General features: G+C 43.3%; 1 protein-coding gene across 8 annotated transcripts in view; it reads left to right on the top strand.

Annotated features, from left to right (window-relative positions):
* Positions 1-12,394, top strand: part of UTRN (utrophin) — a gene marked incomplete at its 3' end in the record, with an annotated part of 1,040,500 nt that overhangs the window by 430,922 nt on the left and 597,184 nt on the right. For all 8 annotated transcript variants that reach the window (XM_082249947.1, XM_082249941.1, XM_082249943.1 and 5 more), the window contains 3 exons: positions 1,346-1,521; positions 3,278-3,413; positions 6,568-6,717. In XM_082249947.1, the coding sequence (XP_082106073.1) occupies positions 1,346-1,521; positions 3,278-3,413; positions 6,568-6,717 (462 nt within the window). The remainder of the gene's footprint in view (positions 1-1,345; positions 1,522-3,277; positions 3,414-6,567; positions 6,718-12,394) is intronic.

The raw sequence follows: 12,394 nt of genomic DNA, 5'->3' as shown, positions 1-12,394 counted from the left end.
CCAAAGCCTTCATGAGTAGAGTTAACATAATGTTCTGTTAGCAGTTTTCTTTGAATGAATAAAAAAACTGAAAACTATAGTGGAATAATTATCTTTTATAGAGAAAGTGCTGTCCCCGGTTTCCTCTAGCGCTCCTCATTTCTAAAGCAGTATGCATGTGGTCATCTGATCTTTGCTAGAAATGAGGACGAATCTTCTTCAGTAGAGAGCACATGGACCTATTTTTAGATTCTAGAGATATGGCCAGCAGTGAAGAGAACCTGGAGCCTCCAGGTTTTCCCCTGTGTAAAATGGAATCCTAGGCACTTGGTCATTTAATCTCTGCTAAAATTGGTGATAAGTGTTTTCCCCTTCCACATTTTCACAGCCTTTTTGACAGATATCCTATTGACAACAGCTAGCAATGGCTTAATTTCTTGAATATCTGCCACAATAGTTTGTGCAGCTTGGCAAATATTGTGTAGGCTGTTTGTAAGTTAAATATAACAACAAGGACGTATTGCTCTCTAGAGATTTTCAATGTTTGCAGTCAGTTCTGGAATTCTATCAGATACTGTAATATTTGGCCACATACTTCAGAGGATGATTGTCTGGGCATAGACATAGAGGCATGATCCAGTGGTTTTAATAAGTATTACTGCAGAGCCTCAGGTTTAAACATGTCAGGTCACACAAACATTCATGATGATGGAATGAGAAGAAAGAAGGGTCATGCAAACTTCTCCATGCCAGTTAATGTCTAGAGAAGCAATAGCAATCAATATGTTTTTACAGTGTCAGTCTTCTATATTATTGCTCATTCGACTGGATCATCATGTTCTCTACCTACGTTTTTGACCAGTTATTTTATATCAGTGAGACATTTCTATTGCAGAAATAATGAAGAAATTCTACATTAAGTTAGTATTAGTCAATCTAGATCAAATTCTGCCTCAAATGGATAATCTAGATGAAATGTGTGACATTATAGAAATACCTTTGTCTGTTTGAAATAATTCAGTAAAATATTATTTCCTCTATAAACTATAAAAGCATATCATAATTCCTTGTTGCTGTATTTCAGCAAAGCAAATAGTATCTTAAATGTTCAATTATTGCAACAAATAGATAAGTGAAATTCTGTGTTTTAGTTCAAACTGAACTTAATTTCATGGGTGTCATTTTTTCTTTACCAGTTTGAACAGATCAAAACACTTTTCTGTGCAGCAATGCAAACAGAGCTTTGCTAAAGAAGATTATTTTACATCTGTGCATGTATTTGCCATTGTGTAGAAAGGCATATGTATGGCAGAGACTAGTAGGCCTATGAAGTTAGAATTATTTGTATTCTGCTTTACTGTCACAGGAGCTTGAAGAGGGAGTCAGCAGTCACCAGCTCAGCTTTACCATTCTTAACCAGAGTGGGGAAGGGATCATACAGCATCTGTCTTCTGCAGATGGAGTCTTCTTACAGGAGAAACTGGGGAGCCTGAACAAACGCTGGGGTGCCCTAAAGTCAGAGGTCATGGAGAGGCAGCAAAGGTATGTAACGTTTGATATGCATAGGATTTATGGGCTTCCACTGTCTAGTCCAGTTGTCAAAATTTGAGCAGTATGATCTGCCCTTTGCCCTTTGGCTTCAAGTATTTTTTGTACTTCTCTTCATAGAACATTTTTGCAGAGCAAATTATTATCATTATACAGGATTTATATAGCGCCAGCAATTTTCACAGCGCTTTACAGCATGAATTCATAACATTGTTTATTTATCAGTTTTGCCACATGGGTGCATCCTATGTAGGTATATTTTTTTTTAAATAAAGGTGCTATACCGAATTGAAATAAGTAAACAGGTTGAGAATCTAGTCACTAAAACTGTAATGTACAAGCCAGTTATACAGCTAACCAGTTCTTTGTTTTCCCAAACGGTTGATTTACTAAAACTGGAGCACTGAGTATCTAGTGTAGCTGTGCATGGTAGCCAATCAGCTTCTAACTTCAGCTTGTTCAATTATGCTTTGGCAATAAAACCTGGAAGCTGATTGGTTTCTATGCAGAGCTGCACCAGATTTTACACACCCTAGTTTTAGTAAATCAACCCCAATGTCTTTTAAAACCGCTATCCAGTTGTGGAAATGGAAGGTACTAAAATGTTGCCAAAAGTCACCAAATTAATTCTACAAATGCAAGTTAAAAATTAAAAAATAAATAAATTGATTGATATGGTTAATGCTAGGTACAAATGGGGAGTTTTTTTTTTTTTTCGTTCAACCCAGCGGGCTGAGCAGAAAATGACTGAGAGGTCGTTATACTAACTAAGCAATGTTAGTTCAGTGATCTCTCCCACTGAGCTATTGTTTTCTGACAGGGGGACTGCCCCTTCCCCTGCCGGAAAACACTGATCAGTGCTCACAGCGATTGGCTGCAAGCACTGATCAGATGCTGGTTTTACATCATGCCCACTTGATAAAAGCTGGTCATTAAACCGGCTTCTGTCTGACAGGCTGCTGTACAAATGGGCTGAACATTGACCGGTTTCTGATGAACCGGCCAATATTCAGCCCGTGTGTTACAGCTTTAAAGTGGTTGTAAAGACTGAAGGTAATAACCTTCAGTGTGAAGGTCCCCCCTCCCCCCCTCAGCCCCCCTCCTAATACTTAGTGGTTATGAGTAAGCAAGTGTAAACTCGTGAAACGCGTCAACTTTTGTCCTTGTTTGTGATGTATTGATGTCCAGTTTGGATTTACAGTGGTTAATAAACTTCACATGTTTACTTACATCGGAGTGCGGTCATCACTTTGTGTTTGAGGATACTGCTGGAGACTACGGATCTGACCTGCACCTGATCACATCTTCTCACCTGAGCGGCTTACCTGCAATTGTTTCAACACCCCCTAATACTTGCCTAACATTAATCTCGATCCAGCGATTTGCATCTAGGCTCTCCTGGGTCCCTCCTTCCTGATTTGCTGGAAAGCAGCAGCAGGAGCCACTGGCTCCCGCTGCTGTCAATCACAACCAGTGAGGCGGGAGCAGAGCGGACACAGAGCCAGCTCGGTAGCGAGAAGAACTAGTGGCTTGCTATGGGGGCACTCGGCAATAGGGAGGGGCCTAAAACACCAGCGAGGCATCAGAAAGGAGGAGGATTGGGGCTGTTCTGTGCAAAACCAATTGCACAGAGCAGATAAGTATAACATGTTTGTTATTTATTTTTTCCTTTGCATGAATCAAACCCAGATTGCATATGTTGCTTTGCTGTGCTGATTTTCTAACAGTATTTTGTTTATTGTATGACAAGGTTAAAAGAGGAGAATCCTGCACTTAGTGAATACAGAAGAAAAATGGATGAATTTACAATTTGGCTGGAGCAGGCCGCAAGCATGACTAAAGTGAATCCTGCACTGGATAATAAAGAAAAGCTGAACACACTTAAGGTAAGACATAAGGTGCTTCATATTTGCTGCAGAGGATTTCTGTCAATGACCTGATGGCTAACAGGTTGACGACACCTTTAGAGCACTGTAGTTGTTCAGTATCCTTCTTGTATTAATATGACTTTATAAAACTTAATTCTGATTGATTGATGTGGATTACTGCAGTTTGATTCTACCACGGGTAATTGAATGAGCCCAAGTCTTAACCACATGCTTTCCATAGCTCTTCTCCTTGTGTCAGAGGTAACGCCACTGATGGTATGCTATGATGTTATGAGGAGTTCTTCGCAGGGTACAAAATAGTATGCTATAAAAAAATATATATTTTGAAAGAAAAAAATAATATAATAAGGTTAATTTACTAAAACTGGAGAGTGTAAGATTTTGTGCAGCTCTGCATAAAACCAGTGAGCTTTTAGATATTTTGTCAAAGCTTAGGCTCCATGTACATGGGACGTTGTAAATGGCCGTTTAGGAGCAGTTGGGCATTTTTTTCAGAAGCCCCTGTACCCACCTCTATGTTATCTTATCTGTCCATGTACACAGGGTCGTTTACAGTCATTTGCAGGCAGTTGAGTTCAGGGACGTTTGTTCGAACGTGTGTTTCCCGACGTTTCAAACGCAAAAACGCGGCCGAACGTGACCGAACGCGACCGAACACGGTGCTCTCGTTTTTCCTTTTTAAAGGGGAATGATTTTTTTTGACCTCTAGGAACGGTTTTAAACGCAAACGCCCGCAAGCGCCCGCTAAACGCAGGTGCAAACGCGACACAATGGACGTTTTAAACGTCCCAAAAAAAAAATTCCAGCATTCAAGGAACTTTTAACAACGTCCCGTGTACATGGAGCCTTAAAGAGGAAGTAAACTCTTCTCTGCAAGTTGTACCTATAGGTAAGCCTATGATAAGGCTTACCTATAGGTACTGTAAATATCTCCTAAACATGTACCGTTTAGGAGATATTTACCTTACATGCAGCCAGTGACGTCACTGGCGTATGCGCTCTGAAGGAACGGCCGCTGATGCCGTTCCTTCAGAGCCCCGTGCCGTGACCGTCGGCTCCCGCGCACGTGCGCGGGAGTAACGTCACCGCGGCTCCAGCCAATCAGATGGCCGGATGCCGCGATCCCCGGAGACGGGCGACTGAACATGTCGCCTGTCATACAGGTAAGTGGGCGGCACGGCGGGGGCTCCTTCTAAGGTAAGTATTTCATAATGAGCTAGTATGCGATGCATACTAGCTCATTATGTGTTTCTCTTTCAGGTTGTAAAAAAAAAATAAAAATCGTATATGAGTTTACAACCTCTTTAATTGAACAAGCTGAAGTTAGAAGCTGATTGGCTACCATGTACTGCTGCACCAGATTTTGGACTTGCTTAAACATACATTTAAATCTGTTAAAGTTAAAGGTACATTCCAGTGAAACAAGGAAATGCTGCATTTAAAAGGACCTAGAAGGCAAAACTAAGTTGTAGAATGTCTTTTTTCAGTCTGGCATTCCTTCTTTAAATATGACTGCACTGCTGACCAAATCCATCTGGTTGCCAGTACACTTATTGTTTTAATGTCCTTGGGTATGAGTACTGGCTGCCTTTAGACAATCTCCTGTACAAAATGCTTTGATAATGACAGTGTAGACACATAAAGTATGTGTTTTTTTATAACTTTACTGGTTCAGTAAAGGAAAAAGATTTTAAGCAAGAAGCTGTCTAAATTTTTGGCCGTTAACCTTCAGACAGGGCTTGAAGGAAAAACAGTCCTGCATGTCCTTGAATCACATTTTTTTTCTTTCCAAAGGCTACCTATTTGAACTTTACTTGACACAGTCTCAGAATGGGCTTCTTAAAGGTCTGAACAAACATTTGTTTAGCTGCACTAAATCTGCAGGTGTTCTTGGAGTGTTTGCGAGCATTGTATTTCTGTTCAGACAAAGCAAACTGAATAGAGGTCACAAGTAGTAGCTGCTGAAAAATAGAAATTCTTAGTGAAATAAGTATCATACCGACTAGCTTGCATTATTTCAGTTTTTGTTTTCTTTAGTGTTCTCTAAGTATATATTTTAAAATAAAACTTCAACTTTAGACAGTCTTTATTAAGAAAAAAGCATTAATTGTTTTTTGGCTTACAGTCCATCATAAATACTCTTTTCAGCACCACAAAACTAAAAGCATTTGCTTCAAATTTATATACAATTTGTTCTTTACTTAAAGCCCAACTCCAGGAAAATGAAAAATCTACCCTTGCAGTGCCCCCTCCTTTCCCTGCACTGCAATGATTAAACACTAATTTATCCTAGGATCAGAGGATTAAAGTGAAATTCCTGACTAATGGGCCATACACACTATACGATTTTCTGAAGACTTTTTCCTTTAGATTTACCAAAACCATATAATATGAGGTCAAACCTAAACACTTTCAATTTGTATGCAATCTGGCAGGCCCTTGCACTACATAGAAAAGGTAAATCTGAAGGAAATCTAACCACAAAAGTTGGATAGTGTGTATCCAGCTTAACACTAACTATTCTTACAAATGCCCCATGTAAAATATGTTTTTAGCTGCTTTTTTTCTTTATTTGGGTATTGAATCAAAGATTGTATACATATATTTTTGTAATGAAATAATGTTTTTTTTAACTACATGTAGCTTTGTGAATACATACCATGAAAGTCTATCCAAAACTAAAGTAAAAAAAAAAACAAAACAAAAAAACGTTTTGCCTTTAGTTATACTTTAATGCTCCCAGAGATAAAATCACATTATTGTAATAGATATTGTAATTTGAAGAGTTGAGCATTAATGCAGCCAGAGCAGACAATGCAGTTGCTTAGTAGCTTGACGGCAAATGAAGCTCAATACAACCTGGTTGCAAGATGATTTCTTGATTCTGTATTGTAAGTTATTGTTACAGAATAGCACAATAATAACATTAATTCAACATGGAAGTTGCAGATTTCGGGGTTGCTGTAATGATTTTGCTGTTTGTTTGCTTGCTTGTAAAAAATTGCTTTTCCAGTACTATTTCAAAGTCTTTCAATGCAATTTGTACAGTAAACGTGAAAGAAATAGTCTATGAAACTCTGAAAAATGTTCTTGACTTTGAATTCATATGTATGTGATCACTGGAAACAAAGCTCTCTTGTGCCCTCTTCAGGCATTAAATAAAGATCTGGGAACCCAAAGTGACAAAGTGGAGTGGCTGAATCGTGCAGCACCAGATATTTTGGCTTTGAAGTGTCTCAGTGCCCAGGATAGAGAGAAACTTTCTACTAGGCTACGAACCATAAACATCAGCTGGACTCAGGTATGGAAGCAAATATCAGATTACGATCAGTGATAATTCAAAATTATTTTTATTGGTGAACATGTATTTATTTCTGTTAGTATCAAACTAGGAACAAAAAAGGAACATTGGCATCTGTTGGAAACATAGTCACTTCTGCATATGTCACTAGAACACGATGTACTATACGTATTATTACAAATCATATCTATTTTTTAATCCATGTACATCTTGTTTATATAACTTTAGCATCTCTCGTAGTGTTGCAGAGTTTTCTCATGTTTCCTAGAAACAGGTAAAGCAATCAATTCAGCAGGTAGGCAGACCACATAGGGTTTTCTGTCTAGGGGAGAGACTTATTTACTTTCTTGATATTCATACCATCCAGCAATTGTAATGCCTGAGTGAGCTGATGTTCTGTTATGCCTACATGTCTATAGAAATTGATTATTTGTTGCACTGGAAAATGTAAGATAAAGTATTCTATATGTAATTTCTCTAGGTGCTGCCTAATGACTGCTTGAAGCAACAATAATTACCTGAAATAGTTATAGTTATCAATAGTTTTTTTTTTTTTTTAATTCTGCTTTAAAACCTTTAAAGCATTTTCTGCTTGTAAAATGATGCTCCTTTTCTCAGTTATTTAATCATGTACTTTCAATTTCCCTTCTGCAGTTTAGTGTATCCTTCTGGCCCACCACTTTTTTCCCCAGTTCGGCTGGTAGTTACGGGAGATCTGTAAAAACATGAGTCCTGTGTTGACCAATAAAACGGCTGCTTTAATTCTGAAACTCAATTGTAACTGCTAATCATTTGAAAATATTGTAAGAGCTTGTGTAAATGGGCTAAGTTTTTTCTGCATTTGATTTGGATTTGAAGCACACTAAAGACTCAAAATGTTCTTTTACTTTAATTGTGAAATGCAGCCACAACCCCTTCTGTATCTTGAGTATAGCTTCATTCAAATGAGCATGCAGCTTTCATGAACAAAGCCCATCCACACAAGCCCCAAATGGGCAAATACAACATGCCTTCAGGTGAATTCAGCTTGTTTTTGAGATCAGTTTCAATCACTATTATTTATAGCTGACGTTCCTCATTTAAAGTCCCAGGGCCTATTGGAACTGTGTATATATGTATTTAGGGATGGAGACATATCACTAATGGTGCTAAAGATTACATTTCACTTTCGTTCATTGACGGGCACAGTCTCTGTTCTTCATAGGGTTATACTGCCCCCTACAGGAGTAGTACACTATGCAGAAAAAAAACTTCTGGCTACACCTATGGGCAGTCCCAGGGGGTATACCCTCTCTCCCTGCTATAGGATGTCAGTTTTAATCTGCCTAGTCTGAAGTGAGGACCTAGTTCCTTGCTGGGATCTCTGGTCCTGGCAAAAGTTTTTTTCTAGATAGTTTTATCTAGCTAGTTTTTCACTGCATTTTTTTTCCTGTGAGATCTACAAGCAAGTATGCTGGATCTGGGCGTCGGGCTGGATATATAGATTCAGTGGTCACCCCAGCCGGCCAGCGAGCGGGCGTAGACCTTAGCTCCGCGCTAGGTCAGCCGTGACATAGTCCCACTGGATGGGGACTGGCCCTGCGAGTTAAACGCATACGACTGGGTCTAGGCCCGAGTCGCAGCGTTCTTATTGGCTGACAGCCCCCACTTTAGCAGAGAGGGGTTCTGTCAGGAGATGGCGCCTGCCTGTTCCAGGTATGGTAAGTAAACTGTTCCCCCCTCTCCCCCCAGGGGGTTTTGGGGTGGACACGAGCCCCTCCTTGGGACGGTCAGACCCTCCCCCCCTCACTACTGGGGCTATGAGGCGATTGGAGCTACTCCTGGGGGCTTCAACCGGCCTAGCCCGAAGGTAGGGGCTGCGCCACTGGTGACGGACGATCGATCGCACGGGGAGGTTTCACCTGTCACTCCAGGACCTCTTTCCCTTTCTAACCCATCCAGGAGGCTGGGGTTTCCCTAGAGGACCCCCAGAAGGCTCCGTAGGCCACGTGGGACCACCATTTTCTTGTAGCCCATGTGCTGAGGAAGTTTGGCGGCCATCTTGGTACCCCTGAGCGGCCATTTTGCTGTGGATTCCCATTGAATTTCAATGGCGGCCATGTTCTTGGAGTCCCTAGAGGCATTTTTTGTGGTGGTGGAGCCCCTCCCTATACCCTAGTGCTGACACTCAGGTTTTCCTCTGCTGATCGAGATCGCTGCAGACGATCTGGGCCATCCTCTCCTGGGTAGAGGTGGCCTGTAAAGGATGAGGTGCCCCACACCTACCCCTGCCTCATCTGATGTGTCAGATTCAGAATCTGATTCAGCCACCGCAGATGGGGGTTTCCCTGCCGAGTCTACCTCCTTGCACCCTGTCTCCTCTGATAGTGAGGATGACACCTCTTCCTCCGCCACCACGCACTGGTTGTATCTGTGCGTGAGACCCTAAAACTGGAGGACACAGCTGCGACGGTTTGCACTCATAAGCAATCTAGAGCGGCTAAGGTTTTCTCCCTTCCCGCGTATTTTGATAACATGATCAAAAAAGAGTGGGACCGCCCAAAGCGTCCCCCTGGGGCGCCTAAGCAGATTGCTAGGCGCTACCCATTTGAGGAGTCCCTTATTAAAAAGTGGACTGTGCCACCTAAGGTCGCCAGGCTGAATAAAGCTACCATGATTCCAGTGGAGGATTCCCCGTCCTTTAAAGATCTGGCAGATAGAAAGGCGAAGTCTGTGGCCCGCAATATGTACTCCCTGGCGGGGTCTGCACTCAGACCAGTGTTTACTACTGCCCTTGTGTCACAAACTTTGACTGAATGAGCTAAGTTACTACGCCGTGACCTGGAGGGGGTACAACTCCCCCCTGCCTTTGTGGAGCTGACAGACTAGTTGGTGCAGGGGCTGCAATTTGTTTGCGATGCCTCGCTGGATGTGGCTCTAATATTGGCCTGACTGTTGGTTTAGGCAGTGGTCCTCCGGTGTATGCTTTGGCTAAAGTGCTGGTCTGCGGATCAGACCTCAAAGAAGGCCTTGGCTGATCTACCTTTTTTAAGGAGATCACCTGTTTGGGGCTACCCTTGATGACATTATCAAAGGTCTTACAGGGGGTAAGAGTACCTTTCTCCCACAGGCTAACAAGGGTAAGGACCCTCGTCATAGATGAGGTCCCTCTTTTTAAGCACATAAAACGTTTTTTTCGTTCCTCAGGCTCAAGTGATGAGGGAGTCCTCAAAGTCCTTCAAGGCCTCCTCGGGTGGCTTCAAGCGACCCTGGTCTGGCAAACAGGAATTGGGTTTCTCCAGACCTGCGGATAAGACCCCTTTGGCCTGAAGGTGCGCCCTCACCCGTATCTGGGGTGGGGGGAAGTCTTTGCCGGTTCCCGGACCTGTGGATATCCCGGGTACCAGACAAGTTGGTTCATGAGGTGATATGGTCCGGTTACAAGTTTGAGTCCTCTGGTAAGGTTTTTCCCTTCCAATGTGCGACTGTACCCGGATCTCTTACAGGCTCTTTTGGGGCGGTACAGGACCTGTTACAACAAGCGGTCCCCAGGAAGGAGGGCAAGGTGCGTCCAATTCTGGACCTAAAGGTACTGAATTGCTTTGTGCGAGTTAAAAATTTCAAGATAGAATCTATTCGCACGGTGGGGGCTTCCCTACATCAGAGGGATTTCTTGGCCTCGATAGACATCAAAGATGCCTACCTTCACATCCAGATATGTGCAGGACATCAACAGTTTCTCAGTTTTGCTGTGGGATAGGATCACTATCAGTTTGTGGCGTTACCCTTTGGTCTCGCCTCTGCTCATCGGGTCTTCACAAAGGGGTTGGCTCTGGTCCTGGCTTTGTTACGCCAGTGGGGGATATCTCTCCTGGGTTACCTGGACGATCTGCTTTTCCATGCAGAGTCTCCCACGGTGCTGGTGACAAACTTAGAGATCACCATGAGAACTCTGGAGGAGTTTGGGTGGATTATAAACCTTCAGAAGTCATCCCTGGTTCCTTCCATGAGACTGGACTATCTGGGCCTGACTTTGGATTCATCCTCAGCCAGGGTGTTTCTTCCTCCGGACAAACTTCAAAAGCTCCAGACTCTGATTCAGCTGTTGCTGTCCAGCAAATGGTCATCCTTTCGGACTTGTATAAGAGTTCTGGGACTATTGATCTTGTCCTTGGAGGCAGTCCCTTTCGCTCAATTCCACATGAGAAACCTCCAGAAGAAAATCCTTCTCAAATGGAACAAAGATCCAAATTCCCTGGACAACCAGATCCAGCTGGGCCAGGGGACCAGAGGGTCCCTGATATGGTGGCTTCGGTCCCTGGCACTCAAACAAGGAAAATCCTTCCTCCCACTATATTGGACAGTTGTCACCACGGATGCCAGTCTGTCCGGGTGGGGAGGTGTTCTCAGCAAGCTTTCTGCTCAAGGTGTCTGGTCCCTGGAAGAATCCAGGTTACCGATCAATGTTCTGGAGCTGAGAGCGATCAGACTTTGCCTAGTCCACTGGACGGAGTACCTTCAGGGCTGTCTAGTGCGCGTTCAATCGGACCAGGTCACGCTGTGGCTTAGGTCTATCACCAAGGGGGCACCAGAAGTGTCATTGAGACCTTGGAGGTGGCAGGCATCCTTCGTTGGGCGGAACGCTTTGTTCCAGCTCTCTCCGCTGTTCACGTTCCAGGAGTGGAAAATTGGCAGGTAGATTACCTCAGACTTTGGATCAAGGCGAATGATCTCTCCATCTGGAAGTGTTTCAGCAGTTGTGCCTTCATTGGGGCACTCTAGAAGTAGATCTGTTGGTGTCTTGGATCAACAGGAAAGTGCAGAGGTTTTTGGCCCGCTTTCGGGATCCTCTGGCAGATGCCACGTATGCGATGGTGGCTCCGTGGGGTCAGTATCAGCTGATGTATGCCTTTCGCCCTCTCAAGTTGCTGCCAAAACTTCTTCGCAGGATCGAGGTGAGGGGATTCCGGTCATCCTTGTGGCTCCGGACTGGCCTTGCTGGGCTTGGTACGCTGACCTGGTCAGGCTAGTCGCAGACGTTCCTTGGAGACTTCCTCTCAAGGAGGATCTACTGTCTCAAGCGCCAATCTTCCATACTGCTTTATAGTAGCTGGCTTTGACGACTTGGCGACATTTTACTCGGGCGCTTAGTGCTTCCTGGGCCTTTCGCCATCAGGCATCTGTGGTTCAGGTTTGCAAGGCAGCTTCCTGGTCGTCTGTTCACACATTCACAGCGTTTTATAAGGTGGATGTGCTGGCATCTGCAGATGCTTCCTTTGGCCGCAAAGTTTTGCAGGCTGCCGTTTAAGGGTGTTTGAGGGTGTTTATTGTTTTTTGCAGGTGGGTCTCATCCTGTTGTTCTGATGAGTCCTATGTTGCCTGGGTTGGCTATGGTTCAGCCTTGGGGATTATTTTCTGCTGTTCCCTCCCCTCATTTTTATGGTGCTGCTTTGGGACGTCCCTACTGTTATGAAGAACAGAGACTGCGTGTGTCAATGAACGATAGAGAAAATTCGATTTTTGTCTTACCGTAAAATAATTTTCTCTGAAGTACATTGACGGAGGCAGTACCCTCCCCTCTATTTGAGTTGGGTTGGTATTGTTTTTTCTGACACTGCTTTGATACAAAACTGACTTCCTGTAGCAGGGAGAGAGGGTATACCCCCTGGGACTACCCATAGGCATAGCCAGAACCTTT

Source organism: Pelophylax lessonae, assembly GCF_965119305.1.
Source record: "Pelophylax lessonae genome assembly, chromosome: 3".
NCBI classification, from domain to species: domain Eukaryota; kingdom Metazoa; phylum Chordata; class Amphibia; order Anura; family Ranidae; genus Pelophylax; species Pelophylax lessonae.
The sequence above is the reverse complement of the archived record's forward strand: the minus strand, read 5'-3'. Positions and strand labels throughout refer to the sequence as shown.